General features: G+C 44.8%; 1 protein-coding gene across 1 annotated transcript in view; it reads right to left on the bottom strand.

Annotated features, from left to right (window-relative positions):
- Window positions 1-21682, bottom strand: part of LARGE1 (LARGE xylosyl- and glucuronyltransferase 1) — a 588787-nt gene that overhangs the window by 217261 nt on the left and 349844 nt on the right. The window contains 1 exon segment of the mRNA XM_033866163.2: window positions 20199-20370. Within this exon segment, the coding sequence (XP_033722054.2) occupies window positions 20199-20370 (172 nt within the window).

Raw genomic sequence — 21682 nt, 5'->3', positions numbered from 1 at the left:
ACACCACACCCTCCATGATCTACCTCCCGCCTACTCTGCACTCTTCCATCATGTTTCCAATCCATTCTCTCAGACTCAATTCTTTGTACAAAATGGTCCAGCCGGAGGGAACCCCCTGAAGTTCAGGCAACATGCCATGCTGTTTCATGTTGTGAGTTTGGTCCACTTTGTTCTCCCTGGTCCCCCTTTCCCATGTGGAGATCTGCAGCCAATCCACAAGACCCACGTATCTTATGTTGTGAGTGACGACTTTCCCAGCCCCCAAAGTTAATCCCCCTCCCACAATGGCACCACTGTGCTTGGCACACGCCCCGCATCTCCCACCTCTTCTGAATTCTCAACTAGAATTCACCTTCATGAAGGCTGGCGAATCATCTTATCCATCCTTCTAGCTCAGTACTGACTACAATGACACGGAGTAGTGCGTGAAAACCTGTGAACTGAATCCACAAATGAAAGAGGCCGAGATCGTGGCTCTCCCACTTACCAGTGAGATGATTTGAGTGTGTTGTTCAACCCTTTTAAGCATTGGTTCTCCCTCTTGTAAGATGTGTCAGGATTGTTTTGAGGATGAAAGGAGCTAATGTGTGTGGAACATCCAGGCTGCACGCAGAGTCTGGACTGCACCAGGCACCTCATCAAAGCCAGTTACCCCCCAAATGTACCATACTAACGCAAGACAGTAATAAGGGAAACTGGGTGCGAGGTACATGGGAACGCCGTACTAACTTCACAATTTTTCTGTAAATCAAAAACTGTTCCAAAATTTTAAAAGTTCACTTTAAAAAATAAAAAAGTGAGTTCCATCCCTACCAACCAACCCTCCTCCCTCCTTTCCTCCTCACCTCCACCCAAAACCCTTCAACGGATGCCTCTTTTTTTTTTTTTTTTCATATCCTAGTATCAGCATCATTTCCTCCCCACCAACAGCCCAGAAAAGATTACTGGCTGGGCTTCCCTGGTGGCGCAGTGGTTGAGAGTCCGCCTGCCGATGCAGGGGACACGGATTCGTGCCCCGGTCGGGGAAGATCCCACGTGCTGCAGAGCAGCTGGGCCCGTGAGCCATGGCCGCTGAGCCTGCGTGGCTGGAGCCTGTGCTCCGCAACGGGAGAGGCCACAACAGTGAGAGGCCTGCATACCGCAAAAAAAAAGATTACTGGCTAGATTTGGGAAATCCTCTTTTTAATCTTTTAAGAATTTTTGCCATTATGGGATACGGTCTTTTGACGTCTAAGCAGTAAAGAAGAGAAGCCCCAAACTGCCATACCTTCTTTGTCCTGAGACCCGTCAAAAGGCAAATAAGAAAACAGAAACCCAACCTTCCTTGTCGAATGGAGACGGTTGTTAATAAAAAAAAAATCCTTTGGCTTCTAGGGAAGCTGGTGATTTCACCTGGTCCTATACCAGTTGACAGTGTTCCCTTCAATGACCCCTCCATCCATCTCAATAAAGAATCAGCACACACAACTCTGTCCACTGCACTCTTCCAGATGGGCAAGCCCAGCGCACCGCACAGAGAAGAGAACAGCTATTTGTCTTCCTTGACAGGCCACGTCCGTCCTTGTCATATATTAGATTCTGCTAATAATCTACGTATATGCGTTTAGGAGAAAAAAAAATTGTGTCCTTGTGATAGTCACAGAATGATACGATTTCCTCTCTTCACAAGTCTGTAGATGGGCAGCACGTTGGATCCTCTTGTAATTTCGAGGGAAGATTGTAAACCCCAGTGGGTCCTAACCCCAAATCTACGGCTACGGATGCATTTGAGTCGGGTCAATTCAATCATACTTTCCCTTGGTATCACGTTTCCTTCCAGGTACAAGGGAATGAATGCATTTATTTACCTTCTGAAAGAGGAAATTTACTACTGGCTATTCAACTATCTGTGGCCCTAGGAGAGGAGAAAATTCATAGCTCAAGCATCTTGGAGGCTAGTGTCGAATATAAGAAAGAAGGGGAAGGAAGTCTGAAGCACACACGATAGGAGCTTGGGCACAGGGCTGACTCAGAAAGTCATTCAAAAAGGGCACGTGGTTAGGGGGTCTCCAAGACATGAACCAGTAAACAAGCGGTAGAAAGTTCAGATTTCATTTCCTCTTTGGGGCTATAGCCACTATCAACCACTTAAACTACCACCACCGGCACCTGACATCCTACACCTTTTGGTCAGTAATGGAGGGCCACTAAGGAAGTGGCTCCCAACAGAGAAGGACTTTGCCCTCAGGGGACATTTGAAGATGCCTGGAGATATGTTTAGTTGTCACAACGGGGGAAGGGGGTGCAACTGGTACCTAGTGAGTAGAGGCTAGGGATGGACCTAGCCTCTAGCCTCTGGGATAGACCTCTAGTGGCTAGGGATGGACCTAGCCTCTGTAGACTCCCCCTACAATGATGAATTATCCAGCCCCGAATGTCAAGAGCTCTGAGGTGGAGAAACCCTGCATGAAGGCAATGGTTGTCAAAGCACCGGTGCTGTCCAGGCTGTTGGTGGGAGATGGGAGTGGGCCTTGGACTTGCACAATTTGCAAAGACACCACAGGTAATTCTGATACTGAAAGCCACCCTCCACCCCACAACTCAGAAGTACTGCTCAGAGAACACAGTCGTAAATGATCATTAGGTTACTGCTTGGCTATCACATGTCTATTAATCCAATTTGGTATTTCACTAATATGGAATCGGAGCAGAGCTAACCTTCACGGAAGACTCCTTTGGCCCCAGATACTTTTAGAACAAACAAGAAAAAAAGGCTTCTTTTCTGAACACATGATTCTAAAGATGGGCTTTGTCTTTGTCTCCATAAATTTATTTGATAAGTATTTGCTTCTCACCTCTTCCCACTACCTGGACTGCACCTGTCTCTCACCGTCACTCCCACTAAGTCTCTCGTGCCTTTATTTGGTGCCAACCTGCCCCCTCCCCCTCCCTCCCCCCAGGATGGCCTAGGACAGCCCTCTCCCCTTCATGCATCCACAATGGCTATGTTCACAATCAAAATCTCCTTGACTCAAGGCAGCTGATATCAGAAAAATATTAGAAAAGCAATCTGGCTAAGTAATTCACATTAATGGCAAGTAACCCTAAAATGGTTCCAGAAGTATCTGATTTTTTCTAATAAGAATGAGTTAGTCACATGAATGTCTAATGGCCCAGGTATGAGAGAGAATAAGTTGTGTGGCCGGTACCGAGTAGGTGTTCAGTAAATACTTATGGAGTGTCTGAATGAGTGAGAAAAGACCTTTGGGCAGAGTAACTTCCTGTAGTTTTAGGTTTAATGCTTAAACTTTTCAGTATCTCTCCCTGAAATTTTCAAAAAAATCCCGTGGGCCCATCAGGAGGTGGTAACCATTCCAACATGTGATATACAGGCAAGGTATTTACCAAAAATAGCAACAGCACAATGTGCCAGGACCCTGTGGTCATACAATAAAAGGTAATCAAGGAGTAGTCTACTAAGACCCCCAAATCCTTCTCTCTCGCTGATTCTAACCAGCCTCCCAATTCAGCTTTTCCTTCTCCAGTCCAGAGCCCTACCCACCATCCATCTCTCCTCTACTGCTCTAAGATAAAAGGAAAAGCTAGAGAAATAATACTAATAAAAATAATAACACCATATTTTCTGGCTTCTAAGGGGGCACTGATGGTAGGATATAGCAAAACATTTTCCAGGAGAAAAAGACCATCAGTCAAGTTGCTCTGGTTAAGTCACATCTCAATTTCAGAAACCGTAAAAATGTGAAAAACCCTGCCTGGAAGAACTGAGATAACAAACCTGCAAAGGACCAGGTGAATTACAGATTCTGCTTCTGAAATATCATTCCCATTAAAACTGAAGTGTAAATTGCCTGGGAGAGCCGGGCCTCCACCCAGGTCCTGGAGGGTCACACTCCACCGTCTCTGATCTCCCCACTGAGACACACAGCCAGCTCTTTCCAAACAGGACAAAATCCTAACTCTTATTCTCACGTGACCCTCCCAGGCCCCCCCCCCTCCTCATCTTGCTTGAGGATATTTGGGGAACTTTTCTTACTCATGGAGGACTGATACCATCTCCTCTAAGATGAAGGTCCTCCCAACGGAATCTCTTAGGTATGTAGATAGCTGCCTTATTGTGATGACAGTAAGATGATTCTCATATTAGAAACAGCAGCAGCAAAACACTGTTGCTGTTCACTCTCTGTCAGGAACTGCACGGAGACTTTCCTATGTACAATCTCACATCACCCTCACAGCGTTATCATCCCCATTTTGCCTGTAGGTAACGGAGGTTCAGAGATTTGAGTAGTGCCAAGGTTATAAAGATGGTAAGAGTATGGATGGGGGTCAACCGTAGGAAAGGCCCTGGGCTGCTCTGTCCTATCACTCCAGGAGTGGACACTTAAGTTGGGTAAGGACTAAGGGAAGGAAATACTTCACAGTCACTTCTAGAAATATCTCCTTCCTCCTCTTCCATATGGGCCCCATAGTGTTCCTCTAGCTCATTTCACAGAGAGCCTGGATCCCTGTGCATGAAGGGAAGTCACAGAGTGGACAGAAGTCCCATTTGCCCCATTGGGGGATCCTGGGGATGTAAGTATCAGAGTGGCTGTCCTGCCCCATTCCGGGAGTTGTGCAGACAGGGACACGCAGGATGTGGCTGGCTTGATGACGCAGTGGCAATTTGAGGCAGGAGGCGACGTCACTCACTGGGTATGGGCTGCACAGTCAGGGGCTCCTGACACAATCAGGGTGAGCTCCGTGACCCTTTCTCCGATGAAGTGTGGTCCCCTCCTCACTAATCACAGCTCGCCAATCACACCTCGCCCAGCCTTTGGACTTGCAGATCCCCGTCTGCCACCGCCCAACAGCCTCCCATTAGATCCAGCAGGTCCAGCAAGCCACCCTCCCTTCAGGGCCGGAAGCCACAGCATGGGCACCCCTGGATGCTACACCTGGAAGTCCAGAAAAGGAAACTGTCATAACCCGGTGAGAACATTTTAAGAAAACAGCTCTGCTTCGTTCCAATAAGGAAACACCTGAAGATACCTCCAGCCGTCCTCTTTTGTAAGATCCAGACCTGTTCATTCCATCTCCACGTGTCCAACACTGAACTCGTCACCCAGGTCCATCCACTCTGCCTCCCTGTTCATCTCCCATCCGCGTCCTCTGCTCGCCCCCAAGGGCAATATCCTGCTTGGCCACTATCATATCCTGCCTGCAGTGCAGTAGTAGCCAGCCTCCTACCTGCTGCCCACACTGTCTTTCAAGGTACTGGTTTCCTGCTTCCTGCTTTCAGAACATCCCCACACTGCAGCCAAAGGAACCTTTTCAAATCGGAAAATCTGAGCATCCTTTTCTGTACTGGAAACTCCGAACTGTCTTTCAGTTATACCTTTGGATAAAAGCCAAAGCTGTAATTTACAAACCCTTCGTGGTTCTCTTGCCTTATTTCCCGCTCTGCAAACCACCGAGAATCATATGTCTATTTGTTCATTTATTCACTAAGCACCTGCCAGGTACTGTTCTAAGTGCTGAGAACACATCAGGAACAGGACAAAGATCCCCGCCCTCACGGTATTTATGTATTAGCAGGAAAGACACACAGTGACCAGGTAAAGCCAGCCACGTCCCTGGTACCCGGGTCTGTCGTGCTTACTGGGTGGAGCAGAACAGCAATCTTAATAAGTAATCAAAAACTAGATTAGAAGATGATGGATGCTATAAACAACATGAAAAGAACAGGGTGTGAGGGATGGGATGGTATCCCAGGTTGCAGGATGAAAAGGGCCAACTGGCAGAAATCTCACTGAGATGCTAAGATTTGAGCAAAGACTTAAAGGGAGTTACGGCAGCAAGACAGGGAGAGATCTGGAGGACAAGCATTCCCAGCAGAGGGACAGCAGAGCAAAGGACCAAAGGCAGGGCCCACCTGATCTGTTTGAGGATGAGACCTCGATGTTTCTTTCAGTGTCTGCACCGCTTCTCTCTCCGGACCTCAGGCCTTTGGGTATGGCATTCCCTCTAAGTGGGCCATGGAGGCTAATGTCCTCATGCCTCTTGCCTTCACAAGCCTTCCTGACCCTCCCAACCCTCCTGGCCAGGACTGCTTCCCCCAAAACTGTGACTGTACTTCACCCTGAATTCCGCCTTTCAAGGTACCTTCCATACTTTAATGTAACTGTGTGTTGAGTTGGATCTAGAATCTAGTGGTTAAACGCCTGGGCTCTGAGGTCAGCCTGGGGGCGGCCTGGCTTCCATCCAGGTTCCGCCACGGCCTCACTGTGTGATCTCAAGCACGCCACTTAAGGACTTCTGAGGGCTAAATGAGATAGCCTGGCGCCCGACACAGAAAAAGCAGCTAACAGGAATTAGCACAGAGAGGGGTGGGGGGCAGGTCGGCCTGTCTTATTTACTATTTTATCCCCAGGGCCTAGGCCAGGTAACGAATTAATGAAAGAATGAGTGACTGAACGAACGTGGAAGGCAGGGAGGCAGGGGGTGGAAGAGGAGGGAAGCAGGGGGCAGGGTTGCAGGGAGAGGGGAGGGGAGGGAAGCAGGATGGGCAGGGAGGCAGAGGGGGCAGGGAAGCTTCTGCTCCCCCAACTCTCAGGAGTTTCAGGCTGAAGAACAAGACGAAAACAAAGATTCAGAAGGAAAGGAAGGGGAAGATAATTTATTAAGTACTGTGTAAGGCAGAGCTATTTGGCGACTTAACCACCAAAATGCAGCCTATGGGGCAGTGATTACCATACCATTCCCCCACATTTACAGCACAAAAGAGAATCAGGGAAGGTAAAGAATGTTTCTAATATAGTAAGAGAAGGCAGATCCACTTCACCGTTAATCTAAAAATAATTAAAACCTCTCCCCCCTCTTTGCCAGGAATAAAATTCTTGAGCTTCCTCCCATGGTGAGCAACTCAGCTTGCCAAATGCAAGCACCGTGAGGCATGTAAGGAGAAAATCAGAGTGTAGTTCCTGGATTCGGAGTGGAAGGCAGCCGGATAACAGGTGTGAAGAAGGGGGAGGAAGGAGGAATAAAGAGGCCCTGGGGCTTCCCTGGTGTCGCAGTGGTTGAGACTCCGCCTGCCGATGCAGGGGATACAGGGGACACGGGTTCGTGCCCCGGTCCGGGAAGATCCCACATGCTGCAGAGCGGATGGGCCCGTGAGCCATGGCCGCTGAGGCTGCGTGTCCAGAGCCTGTGCTCCGCAACGAGAGAGGCCACAACAGTGAGAGGCCCGCGTACTGCAAAAAAAAAAAAAAAAAAAAGAGGCCCTGGGGAGTTTCCCAAGGGGAAAGTCAACCAGGAATTAGAAGGTAAAAAACAGAACCAAACAATGAAAACTGGTGGTGAGGAAGGAGCTCCGTCAATACTAGGAGTGCAGGAGAATGTTTAAAACGATGCCCAGATGGTAGAGAAATGCCCCAGTCTTTTAGTGGAATATTGTGATTGACAACAAAGACCACACACCCTGAGTGGTTCGCTCCCATTAGAATTCCAGAGCCTTCTGAACTAACAGCACATCACCCATGCACACACTGGCTGGGGGAGTCATTTTAAACCACTTTATGGGAGGCTTTAGATCTTTTAAAGTTTCTGCTTCTCTTCCCTGTGGCAAAGCAGGCTCTCAAGTTTAGAAACTGTCACGAGCCAATGTGAGATGAACAGGACCCTGACTGCAGAGAGTCTCCTCCCCACAAGATGCTTAAACAGGTTACTTAGTCGTCCTGAAAGGCCTTCTTTGATTCCTTTCACACCAGCTAAAGGGAGGAAGCTTCATTTGGAGGTCAGTGAAGGGGCTGACCTTCACTGGGAATAAGAACAAACTTAGACACAGGAGAGAGGAGGAAGGAAAGGAGAAGGGAACTCCTGTGGCCAGAGCATCCACTGGGGTACCGGGATCAGTGAATCACCTCCTCGGACCTCACATCACTATGAGAAAATGTGGGCATTTTCCTTGTACAGGTGCAGAAGCGAGGATGAGAGGTTAAACAAACACCCCAAGTCAGCCTGCTGATGAGGAGACCAGCAGGGATTTAAACTTGGTGTCTTCCTTTCAAAGCTTCTCCTACCCAACCAGTTCCACCGAGAAAGGGAGTGAGGGGAGAGGGGAGGGGAAACGGCAAAGGAGGGAGGGGCAGGTCATGACCAGGTAAGAAGGAAAGACACCTGCGGCAAGCTCCAAGAATGCAAAAACCCCTTCGAGGCAAGTGATTATATAACCACAAAGGCTCTACAAATGTCTTTTCAAAAATAATACTTCCACAGCTCTTCATATTCAGCTTTTTTCACATTATTGTACACTTACAGCCACCCATGCCCACCCGATGGCTTTGTGCACAAAGCCGTGAGGTAATGGAGCAGACACCCACTAACGGTGTCCGCCATTATCCCATACCTGCTGGCAGGAGTCCGTAGAGAAAGTGGAACATGGGAAGAATAATGCACGACATGCTGTGCATTTCTTGCAAGGACCCCGCTGGCATTGTTCCTGGTTCACTGAGGCCCAGAGAAGTCGAGTAACCTGCCTGTGCTCACAGAGTCGCTCGGGGAGCCCTGATGCTGGCTTATTCTTCTTGACAATGATGAGTACATGGGGAGAGCTCTTGGGGCTCACAGCTACTTTAAACAGGGTGTCCTGGAATGTCACAAGCTGGGCCAGGATTCTGGAGACAGAGGTTTTATTTCTCAAATCCTAGGAAGACCACACTTTCACATGCCTCTGATTTTGCCCGACACTCCTGTTCTCTAAATGCCTACATCACCTTGGGCCCACCCTCTACAAGCTTTACACGGTCACCCAGAGTTCTTTCTTATATCTAACTTTGGTCTCTACAAAGAGACTCTAAGACCCACCACCTGCTCTTCCAGGGACAGTAGGGTGAAAGGTAGAGTACTGAATTTAGAGTTCGAGTCCCTGAGTTCAAATCCCAGCTCTATTTAAGAGCGGAGACTACGGGTAAGCTACCTTGTCTCCCGAACCACCTGTTCTCAAATCTTTGAAACAGGAACATTAGCAGTAATTACTTCAAGGGAGTGTCATGAGGCTTAAATGAGTTTACTCAAAGTTTAACAGACTGGCGGGCACAGAATAAATGCTTCAAAATGTTAGCTGTATATTGTAAATGGATAACCAACAAGGACCTACTGTACAGCACAGGGAATACTGATCAATATTCTGTAACAACCTAAATGGGATAAGAATTTGAAAAAGAATAGATACATGTATACGTAAAATTGATTCAATTTGCTGTACACCTGCAACTAACACAAAATTATAAATCAACTATACTCGAATAAAAATTAATTTTATTTATTTTTTAAACATCTTTATTGGAGCATAACTGCTTTGCAATGGTGTGTTAGTTTCTGATGTATCACAAAGTGAATCACCTATAGGTATATACATATCCCCATATCTCTTCCCTCTTGCATCTCCCTCCCACCCTCTCTATCGCACCCCTCTAGCTGGGCACAAAGCACCTCGCTGATCCCTCTGTGCTATGTGGCTGCTTCCCACCAGCTATCTATTTTACGTTTGGTAGTGTATATATGTCCATGCCACTCTCTCACTTGGTCCCAGCTTACCCTTCTCCTCCCCATTTCCTCAAGTCCATTCTCTACATCTGCGTCTTCATTCCTGCCCTGCCCCTAGGTTCTTCAGAACCATTTTTTTTTTTTTAGATTCCATATATATGTGTTAACATACGGTATTTGTTTTTCTCTTTCTCTGTATGACAGTCTCTAGGTCCATCCACCTCAAATAACTCAATTTCGTTTCTTTTTATGGCTGAGTAATATTCCATTGTATATATGTGCCACACCTTTATCCATTCATCTGTCGATGGACACTTAGGTTGCTTCCATGTCCTGGCTATTGTAAATAGAGCTGCAATGAACATTGTGGTACATGACTCTTTTTGAATTATGGTTTTCTCAGGGTATATGCACAGTAGTGGGATTGCTGGGTCATATGGTAGTTCTACTTTTAGATTTTTAAGGGACCTCCATACACTTGTACATAGTGGCTATATCAATTTACATTCCCACCAACAGTGCAAGAGGGTTCCCTTTTCTCCACACCCTCTCCAGTATTTACTGTTTCTAGATTTTTTGATGATGGCCATTCTGACCAGTGAGGTGATACCTCATTGTAGTTTTGATTTGCATTTCTCTAATGATTAGTGATGATGAGCACCCTTTCATGTGTTTGTTGGCAATCTGTATATCTTCTTTGGAGAAATGTCTATTTAGGTGTTCTGCCCATTTTTGGATTGGGTTCTTTGTTTTTTGATATTGTGCTGCATGAGCTGCTTGTATATTTTGGAGATTAATCCTTTATCAGTTGCTTCGTCTGCAAATATTTTCTCCCATTCTAAGGGTTGTCTTTTCGTCTTGTTTATGGTTTCCTTTGCTGTGCAAAAGCTTTTAAGTTTCATTACGTCCCATTTGTTTATTTTTGTTTTTATTTCCCTTTCTCTAGGAGGTGGGTCAAAAAGGATCTTGCTGTGATTTATGGCACAGAGTGTTCTGCCTATGTTTTCCTCTAACAGTTTGATAGTGTCTGGCCTCCCATTTAGGTTTAATCCATATTGAGTTTATTTTTCTGTATGGTGTTAGGGAGTGTTCTAATTTCATTCTTTTACACGTAGCTGTCCTACACCCACTTACTGAAGAGGCTGTCTTTTCTCCATTGTACATTCCTGCCTCCTTTATCAAAGATAAGGTGACCATATGTGTGTGGGTTTATCTCTGGGCTTTCTATCCTGTTCCATTGATCTATCTTTCTGTTTTTGTGCCAGTACCATACTGTCTTGATTACTGCAGCTTTGTAGTATAGTCTGAAGACAGGGAGCCTGATTCCTCCAGCTCCGATTTTCTTTCTCAAGATTGCTTTGGCTATTTGGGCTCTTTTGTGTTTCCATACAAATTGTGAAATTTTTTGTTCTAGTCTGTGAAAAATGCCTTGGTAGTTTGATAGGGAATGCATTGAATCTGTAGATTGCATTGGGTAGTATAGTCATTTCACAATGTTGATTCTTCCAATCCAGGAACATGGTATATCTCTCCATTTGTTTGTATCATGTTTAATTTCTTTCATCAGTGTCTTAGAGTTTTCTGCATACAGGTCTTTTGTCTCTTTAGGTACCTTTACTCCTAGGTATTTTATTCTTTTTGTTGCAATTGTAAATGGGAGTGTTTCCTTAATTTCTCTTTCAAATTTTTCATCATTAGTGTATAGGAATGCAAGAGATTTCTGTGCATTAATTTTGTATCCTGCTACTCTACTAAATTCATTGATTAGCTTTAGTAGTTTTCTGGTAGCATCTTTAGGATTCTCTGTGTATAGTATCATGTCATCTGGAAACAGTGACACTTTTACTTCTTCTTTTCCAATTTGGATTCCTTTGATTTCTTTTTCTTCTCTGATTGCTGTGTATAAAACTTCCAAAACTATGCTGAATTACAGTGGTGTGAGTGGGCAACCTTGTCTTGTTCCTGATCTTAGAGGAAATGGTTTCAGTTTTTCATCATTGAGAATGATGTTGGCTGTGGGTTTGTCATATATGGCTTTTATTATGTTGAGGGGTTAGTTCCCTCTTTGCCTACTTTCCAGAGGGATTTTAACATAAACTGGTGTTAAATTTTCTCAAAAGCTTTCTCTGCGTCGATTGAGATGATCATATGGTTTTCCTCCTTCAATTTATTAATATGGTGTATCACATTGATTGACTTGCGTATATTGAAGAATCCTTGCATTCCTGGAAAAAACCCCACTTGATCATGGTGTATGATTCTTTTAATGTGCTGTTGGATTCTGTTTGCTAGTATTTTGTTGAGGATTTTTGCACCTATGTTCATCAGTGATATTGGCCTGTAGTTTTCTTTTTTTAGAGTATCTTCGTCTGGTTTTGGTATCAGGGTGATGGTGGCCTTGTAGAATGAGTTTGGGAGTGTTCCTCCCTCTGCTATACTTTGGAAGAGTTTGCAAAGGATAGGTGTTAGGTATTCTCTAAATGTTTGATAGAATTCGCCTGTGAAGCCATCTGGTCCTGGGCTTTTGTTTGTTGGAAGATTTCTAATCGCAGTCTCAATTTCAGTGCTTGTAATTGGCCTGTTTATATTTTCTATTTCTTCGTGGTTCAGTCTCAGAAGGTTGTGCTTTTCTAAGAATGTCTGCATTTCTTCCACGTTGTCCATTTTATTGGCATATAGTTGTTTGTAGTAACCTCTCACGATCCTTTGTATTTCTGTAGTGTCACTTGTTACTTCTCCTTTTTCATTGCTAATTCTCTTCATTCGAGTCTTTTCCCTTTTTTTCTTGATGAGTCTGGCTAATGGTTTATCAATTTTGTTTGTCTTCTGAAAGAACCAGCTTTTAGTTTTATTGATCTTTGCCATTGTTTCCTTTTCATTTATTTCTGCTCTGATCTTTATGATTTCTTTCCTTCTGCTAACTTTGGGGTTTTTTTGTTCTTCTTCCTCTAATTGCTTTAGGGGTAAGGTTAGGTTGTTTGAGATTTTTCTTGTTTCTTGAGGTAAGATTGTATTGCTATAAACTTCCCTCTTAGAACTGCTTTTGCTGAATCCCATAGGTTTGGGTCATCGTGTTTTCACTGCCATTTGTTTCTAGATATTTTTTGATTTCCTCTTTGATTTCTTCAGTGATCTCTTGGTTATTTAGTAGTGTATTGTTTAGCCTCCACGTGTTTGTACCTTTTACAGATTTTTTTTCCTGTAATTGATATCTAGTCTCATAGCGTTGTGGTCGGAAAAGATACTTGATACAATTTCAATTTTCTTAAATTTACCAAGGCTTGATTTGTGACCTCAGATATGATCTGTCCTGGAGAATGTTCCATGGGCACCTGAGAAGAAAGTGTATTCTGCTGGTTTTGGATGGAACATCCTATAAATATCAATTAAGCCCATCTTGTTTAATGTGTCACTTAAAGCTTGTGTTTCCTTATTTATTTTCATTTTGGATGATGCGTCCATTGGTGCAAGTGGGGTGTTAAAGTCCCCTACTATGACTGTGTTACTGTCAATTTCCCCTTTTATGGCTGTTAGCCTTTGCCTTAAGTATTGAGGTGCTCCTATGTTGGGTGCATAAATATTTACAATTGTTATATCTTCTTCTTGGATTGATTCCTTGATCATTATGTACTGTCCTTCTTTTTCTCTTGTAATAGTCTATTTTCAAGTCTATTTTGTTTGATATGAGAATTGCTACTCTAGCTTTCTTTTGATTTCTATTTGCATGGAATAACTCTTTCCATCCACTCACTTTCAGTCTGTATGTGTCCCTAGGTCTGAAGTGGGTGTCTTGTAGACAGCATATATACGTGTCTTGTGTTTGTATCCATTCAGCCAGTCTACGTCTTTTTGCTGGAGCATTTAATCCATTTACATTTAAGGTAATTATCGATATGTTTGCTCCTATTACCATTTTCTTAATTGTTTTGGGTTTGTTATTGTAGGTGTTTTCCTTCTCTTGTGTTTCTTGCCTGGAGAAGTTCCTTTAGCATTTGTTATTAAGCTGGTTTTGTGGTGCTGAATCCTCTTAGCTTTTGCTTGTCTGTAAAGGTTTTAATTTCTCCATCGAATCTGAATGAGATCCTTGCTGGGTAGAGTAATCTTGGTTGTAGGTTTTTCCCTTTCATCACTTTAAATATGTCCTTCCACTCCCTTCTGGCTTGCAGAGTTTCTGCTGAAAGATCAGCTATTAACTTTATGGGGATTCCCTTGTATGTTATTTGTTGCTTTTCCCTTGCTGCTTTTAATATCTTTTGTTTGTATTTAATTTTTGACAGTTTGATTAATATGTGTCTTGGCATGTTTCTCCTTGGATTCATCCTGTATGGGACTCTCTGAGCTTCCTGGACTTGACTATTTCCTTTCCCAGATTAGGGAAGTTTTCAACTATCATCTCTTCAAATATTTTCTTAGTCCCTTTCTTTTTCTCCTCTCCTTCTGGGACCAATTTGAACGTTGGTGCATTTAATGTTGTCCCAGAGGTGTCTGAGACTGTCCTCAATTCCTTTCATTCTTTTTTCTTTATTCTGCTCTGTGGTAGTTATTTCTACTATTTTATCTTCCAGGTCAGTTATCCTTCCTTCTGCCTCAGTTATTCTGCTATTGATTCCTTCTAGATAATTTTTCATTTCACTTATTGTGTTGTTCATCACTGTTTATTTGCTCTTTAGTTCTTCTAGGCCCTTGTTAAATGTTTCTTGTATTTTCTCCATTCTATTTCCAAGATTTTGGATCATCTTTACTATCATTACTCTGAATTCTTTTTCAGGTATACTGCCTATTTCCTCTTCATTTGTTTGGTCTGGTGGGTTTTTCCTTGCTCCTTCATCTGCTGTGTATTTCTCTGTCTTCTCATTTTGCTTAACTTACTGTGTTTGGGGTCTCCTTTTTGCAGGCTGCAGGTTCGTAGCTCCCATTGTTTTTGGTGTCTGCTCTCAGTGGGTAAGGCTGGTTTAGTGGGTTGTGTAGGTTTCCTGGTGGAGGGAACTGGTGTCTCTGTTCTGATGGATGACGCTGGATCTTGTCTTTGTGGTGGGCAGGTCTGCATCCGGTGGTGTGTTTTGGGGTGTCTGTGAACTTAGTATGATTTTAGGCAGCCTGTCTGCTAATGGGTGGGGTTGTGTTCCTGTCTTGCTAGTTGTTTGGCATGGGGTGTCCAGCACTGGAGCCTGCTGGTCATTGAGTGGAGCTGGGTCTTAGCATTGAGATGGAGATCTCTGGGAGAGCTCTCACCGATTGATATTACAAGGGGCTGGGAGGTCTCTGGTGGACCAATGTCCTGAACTAGGCTCTCCCACCTCCGTGGCTCAGGCCTAACACCTGGCCGGAGCACCAAGACCCTGTCAGCCACACGGCTGGGTCATCCAGGAGAAGATGGACTGAAGCCAGGAGAAAGCTAGAGGATAGGAGACCTGTCAGAAGGCTTGTTTGATGGAATCAGGCAATGGATGGTGACATTCTGTACCCAGGCTCTACTCACAAAGCGGAAAAGGGTGCCTCGGGAAGCCAAGCGCACACTTCCACCTTTTTGCACTGACTGACCTGCAGTGCTGAACAAGCCAGGAAAATGCCCTTGGCAGATGTCAGATTGGGGCCCCAGGTTCAGCTCCAGAAGCCCACTTTGCTGCAAGTAAGCCTTTGGCCTCTTGGATGGCCTCTGGGGCAAGGCACTGCTCCACTCACCGTACCTGTTTTGAGGCCAGAACTTGACACTATGGCAATAGGGTCTTCTTAAAGGGAAGGCGTTTGTCCTTATGAATGCAAATACTACCCTGCCTATTCAGCACGGCTTTCTTCCAAAATCTTCAAAGGAAGCCTGCACATTTATTATTTATGCCTTACAACAGCTTCCCCAGGTTGCTAGAATGAGATATTATTTCCAAATTTTTATGGAAAACTATGGCACCCAGGGGTCAAGCTGACTCATGATCGGCAGCCACACCTTAACTAAGATGCAGACCCTGCCTCCCAGGTGGTAGGCATGCCCTCCTCCATGCCATCAGGAAGCCTGGAGGGGACGCAGCAGGTAGCAGAGAGAGCACAGCCTCCAGAGCCACACAGTTTGGGCTCAGCCATGCTGTGCAATAGCCCTCTGATCATGGAAAGTTATTTAACCCCTCTTGGACCCAGTTTATTTTGATTTTCAAATGGGCAAAGCTTCTAGCTCAGTGGCTGGAACAGAAGAAGTACTTAGGAAACAGTAGTTACTTTCCCTTTGCTTTACAAATACTCATTTTATCCGCCTGCCTCCTTCCCATCTCCACGTGGATGCCCAGTTAGGTATATTTCAAATTTAAAAATGCCCCAAACCAAACTCCTGATCATCCCCCATAACCTGCTCTTCTTGTGGCCTTTTCCATCTCACAGATGCCACCTCACCCTCCAGCTACCTTGGGGCATCCTCCACTCCTATGTCTCTGCTCCCCACAACTAATCAACAGGATATCCTGACTATCTGACCTTCAAAATGTACCTCATATGATGACGTCTTTCACCCCTACTGCCGCATCCAGGTCTGAGTCCACAACATGGCTCACCTGGATAATTGCAACCATCTCAGAAATAGTTTCCACGGCCAGGATGATCCATTACAAATGTAAATCAGATCACATCACTCCTCTGCTCAAAGCCAGACATCAGCTTCCCATATCTCTGAAGGGAAAGACAAAATCCTCCCACTGCCTTACAAAGGTCCCCATGATCTGACCTCACCAGCCCCCGCCCCTCTCCTGGGCTCACTCTGCTCTGTTCTGAACTCCATCCGAGTCCTCAAAGAAGTCAGGCCACATCACTCCTGAAACTTCACGCTTGCTGTTCCTTCTGGCTAGGACACTATTCCTACCCTTCCTCTAGACAGCTGGCATGCCTGTCATCTCAACTTCTTCAGATTTTTGCTTAAATTTCACTTTTCATGTAAGACCTTCCATTATGACCCTATTTGAATATTAAAATAACACGCACACGCGTGCACACACACACACACACACAGAGGCATCCCTTATCTCCTTTCTCTAATTTCCACCTAAGCACTATTCACCACCTAATACACTATGTATTTTATTATTTTTTGTTTATCGTCTCTCTCCCCCTATTCACATATACACTAAATGAATAGGGACTGAACTTGATTTATTCTTGCAACGCTCCCAACAGCAAACTATTTGGCCGCTAGCAGGAGCTCAGTAAACGTGACTCCTAATTCTAGCCATCAGTGGCATGTCTGATTCTTCCTATTAAGAATCAGAGGCTCTGGGCTTCCCTGGTGGCGCAGGGGTTGAGAGTCCGCCTGCCGATGCAGGGGACACGGGTTCGTGCCCCGGTCCGGGAAGATCCCACATGCCACGGAGCGGCTGGGCCTGTGAGCCATGGCCGCTGAGCCTGCGCGTCCGGAGCCTGTGCTCTGCAACGGGAGAGGCCACAGCAGTGAGAGGCCCGCGTACCGCAAAAAAAACAAAACAAAACAAAAAATAGAATCAGAGGCTCTGAAAATCCTCCAGCAGTTGGAGCAGGCTTGATAAGGGTGCAGATGCTGAGAGGGGAGCATCTGCAACTTAGGTGAAGTCAGGGCTCAGGGAGCACGTGCACATCCCCAAGAGGTACACAGAGCTGCCCACGGCAGAGGCTGAGGATGGTCTAAGTCCTCACTAAACAGCTTCGTACTAGGTTCTCCACGTAATGACTTTAGGTAAGGGCGATTTCACAGCATCCTTAAGGAGTCAAGCCTATATGGGACTGAACACAAGAGCCACTGCAGCCCCAGGCAACTAGCTGTTCCAAACCAGAGAAAAACCAACAAGGCCAAATTGCATCAACATCACTCAAAATGTTTACAGTGAAGATGTCAACTGTGATTGCCTTTATGAGAGGGGAACTCTCCCTCTTGGATCAGCGCATTCTACATTTATGGGTCTGTCCTAAGGGACTTGCTTCCTGTACCATGACCTGGCTTCTAATCATTCCAGTTTAGAAAGAAAGAACCACACACACACACACACAAAGCAAACCCTGTACAAAAGAGTACCATACGAAAAAGATAAGAGCTTATTTTCTTTTCACTTCCGTATTTTCCCAGAAAAGTTAGGGTGGGCATGGGAAACCCTCAGATGTTCTATACTCCTTTGATGGTGATAGATAAAAATGGAACACAGTGTGCCTTGTTTGTGAGCTCCTTGAAGGCAGGTGTCCTGTTCTAACAACAGCATTTAATATATTCCAGTGGAGCCCTGGCTAATGCTGGAAATGAACCAGTGAGAGAATGAACAAATAAACGAAGCCTATTAAATCAACTGCACACATTCACATTTCCCCTGCTCTGATCCTGACCCATCTATTCTGCTCTGCCCCAGGAACTGCCTTGAGTCTCAGAGCCCTCCAGATCCAAATCCCTGGGCCAGCTCTGGGAGCGACAAGAGCCTCGGGCGCCTTCCCTTCCATGGAGGATATGGGACGGGTACGATTTAACACCAGCATTATGACTGTTGTTATGACTGGCGACAGAACCCCACCAGCACTGTGGCAGGTCCTGGCTGGAACAGAATAAATGTGATTTCCTAGTTCCAAGGCTACAATCAGTGGCCAACTGTTCCAGGGATTTTGTTGAGTTACACTTATCCAGGGGAGACTTGCAGTTCTGAAGGAATATTTCAGATTGAGTTTCTTGGGAAGCAGACTCCAGGATGGGAGTGAGCACGCGGGAGGTTAACTCAGGGAGAGCTCCTGGAACAGTACCTATGAAAGGGAAGGAACACCATCAGGACAGGGCAGAGGGGGACATGGAGCTGCCAGGCAGACTCCAGGGAAGGCTACAGTGGATCCTGCAAGATTCCACATGCACCAGGCAGTCCATGATGTGGGGCGGCCCAGGAAGGGGGCATGGCCCCAGGCAAGGTGACTCTCTTCGCCTGAGATCATCCCGAAAGGGGGCTGAGAGCTGAACCCATCTGCAGGCAATGCTCCCAGCAGCTGGAGGAATAAGCCCTTTATTCCAAAGGGGAATGTGGGCACCCACCGCACACAACCACTACTCTTATCCGGCAAGACAGACACAATCATCACCTCTGCTGTGATACTGACCCAGCTTTAGCCCCTTCAGGAGAGGTGATAACTCTGACTCCCCTTCACTGCTCATCTTATAGCCAGTGATACCCAGTGGGGATGCGATAAGTGCCCGTTGAATAAATACAACCCTGAATACTGAACATCGGCGTGAAAATAGGAATAAAATATTGGGGTTGGCCCAAAAGTTCGTTTGGGTTTTTCCATAACATCTTATGCAAAAACCCGAAAGAACTTTTTCGCCAACTCAACCACATAACTATAGAAAAACCGCCCCCAGTGAGTTCGATGTAATCGGAAAAAACAAGCAGACCTGATAGGGGGACTTGAAAAGAGATGCACGGGGAAGCCAACACACACAGGCATTCTGGTCTCAGCTCCGGGTAGAACCTTGCATCCTACCAAGCTTCTGTCCCTTTATTTGTGAAATAAAAAGACAGATCCAACCATGCTATGAAGAAGAGATCAGAAAGCTGAGACACACTCCATTTCAACAGCTTTGCTAAATGATGTCTTTACTAGTGTCATTACTGACACGAGTAAGGAAACTTTTGATCCTGGCAAGGAAAAGAGCCCAAGGGTCAGAGTGTTTCCCCCATGGTGTGCGGAGGACTTTTTTCAATTACCCCAGAGCTGGGAGGCCCCCAGGAGGAAGCAGGCAGAGATTGGAGTGGGTGAGGAATTTACTCTTCTGTCCGTGAACGAAAACAGAAACCAACTGGAATATCCTCTGATTCATGAAAATGCTGTGATTTAAAATCACTGAGCAGTATTTCACTTTCATAGGATAAGGAGCTATAGAAAAGAGGCAGGAGGAATTTTAAACACAGAAGCCAGAGTGCAGAAGCCGGAAGAAAAAAAATCTCACTGCCATATTTATCTCTCATTGTATTTGTCTAATACTGAGAATATAAAATTGAAAAATTATGCAGTTTTAAGGAAGACCCCTGGAAGAGGGGTATTAAATAATAGTCCAAGGTTTGTGCTAACTTGCCACTTCTCTCATGCGTCCCCACCAGAGTCATGTACACCCATCGGGCTCACAATTTCCCACCTTATACCCGCACATACCCTGGGGCAGTGCCAAGAGCTACAGGAACTAACTAGATTAGAAGGAACGTCTTAAAAAGCCAAACTTATATACTTCTTTAAAACGATAAACCACAACATTAATGGAAGCCATAAGGACATTTGCAAACACTCTATAATCAATGTCCATCACCACCACCTCACAGGCTTTCTCGGCAATCAAAGCATCATTTGATAAAAAGAGAAAACTGATAAATGCATGTCTCCACACCAGGAAGTCAACTCAATTATCTGCATACAAAATACACACATTCGATATTTGTCTCTTACCAGGCAATTCAGCAACCCTCAATTGGGTTCTTCCTATGAACACAGATCTTACCTCTTCAATTATTACAAAAACACAAGCAAACTCCAGTTTAACATGTTTCAAATGGCAGTACTAAAACTGATGCTCCACTCTATTTATAATTCCTTGTCTGTTTCATTAGAACGACCGTTAAGAGTTGACCTCACATTGGGAAAAAAAAAATCACTCTTCTTGACATGCTGACACCTTCAAAGATACCAGAAAAAAAATGAGCTACCATTACCTTTGAACTTGTGGAACACAGCCCAGAGCTCTGCAATATCGGTGGCAAAGGTGATGTCTGTGTCAAGGACGATGACCCTCTCCAGGTTGGCAGGAAGAGTCTTGGTGAGGACAAGCTTCATCAGACCGTAAATCCCAGAGTAATGTTTGTTGGGGATCCAGGAAACTTCAGACTAGACAGGGCAGTGAAGAGCGAGAGCAGGAGAAAGGAAAAAAAAAAATCAACGCATTAATTTCTTTGTATAACCATTATAAATAGTGCCTTGTACATAAAAAGCATCGAATAAAAATTTGTTGAGTAAATGAATGAATATTTTCTTAAAGATCTGTTCATGGAACTTCATGGCATATGAAGTTCTTTTGGAAGAAAACGTATCTGAATCAAGGGAGAAGGAAAGTAATGTTTATGAAATAACTATCACATGAAAACACTATGCTCAGATTTAAAAAAAAAAAGATTTTTGTTATTATAGAAATTATATAGGCTCATTGGAGGAAATAAGAATATGCACAAAACAAGAAATAAAGGTTTCAAAAATTGAATCCTACTATATATCTTTTTTGCAACCAGTACCTAATTGTTCCTGGGTAGACATATTTCTTTCAGTCATATTCCATTTCTGTGTCATTAAAAATGACTATTCAATGGTATTCTTACGCTTATCTATTTTGTTAAAGCTGTAATGGAGCTGGCCATCACCTTAAGATCTGAGGTCTGAGGACTTCGAGTAATTCCCTCCAGTGGGTTTTATATAACTCTTTTTCATGTAAGCCTCGGCCTTGGGAACTCAGCTCACTTTCCTCTCTCCCTTGAGAATTTGCCTGAACTGAAGCTTGGCAATCATCGGCCCATGCTGCAGAGCCACGCTATTTAATCAGACCTTTGATGAACTTATTCATCTATTTTGGTTACCATCAAAGCAGGAGAGCTTGGTGGAGGCCGAACACCAGCACGCTGGGGTAAGCCGTCGAATTAGATGGCCCAGCTTCTGACTTTAGTTTTTACACACACGCAAGGCACTCAGATGCATTACAGAACAGTAGGACTACAGGAATAAATTAATCTCAACATGAGCCCAGGACTGAATGTCGCCCCAAGTCCCCGACTTAATACATAATCAATTAAGTTAGAGTGTTCAATTAGAGGTAAAGGAAGCATTTGAATGAGTGTGTATTCAGAAAGAAAATCCCAGAAAGAAAACTAAGGAATCTCTAGGGGGAAAGAACGTGTGGTGAGAAGCAGATGCATTTATCATAAATGGCTCCTTCGCTTAGAAGTAGCTTGGAACACGCTCTGCCTCTGTCCAATTCCTGCTCTTCCCCCGAGTTCCAACTTAGAAGGTCCCACCCTCCAGCCGCCCCTCCCCGCTGCCCCAGGCTGCGCGAGGGTTCCCAAAGCAAGGTGTTTCCCTTCTTCCAGCACAGCAAGCCATCACGCTGTGTCTAATTTTCCACGTCTCTCTCCTGCTCTGGACTGGAGCTCCT

Source organism: Tursiops truncatus, chromosome 11 (genome assembly GCF_011762595.2).
Source record: "Tursiops truncatus isolate mTurTru1 chromosome 11, mTurTru1.mat.Y, whole genome shotgun sequence".
NCBI classification, from domain to species: Eukaryota; Metazoa; Chordata; class Mammalia; order Artiodactyla; family Delphinidae; genus Tursiops; species Tursiops truncatus.
Note: the sequence above shows the minus strand (reverse complement) of the source record. Positions and strands in the feature narration are given on the sequence as shown.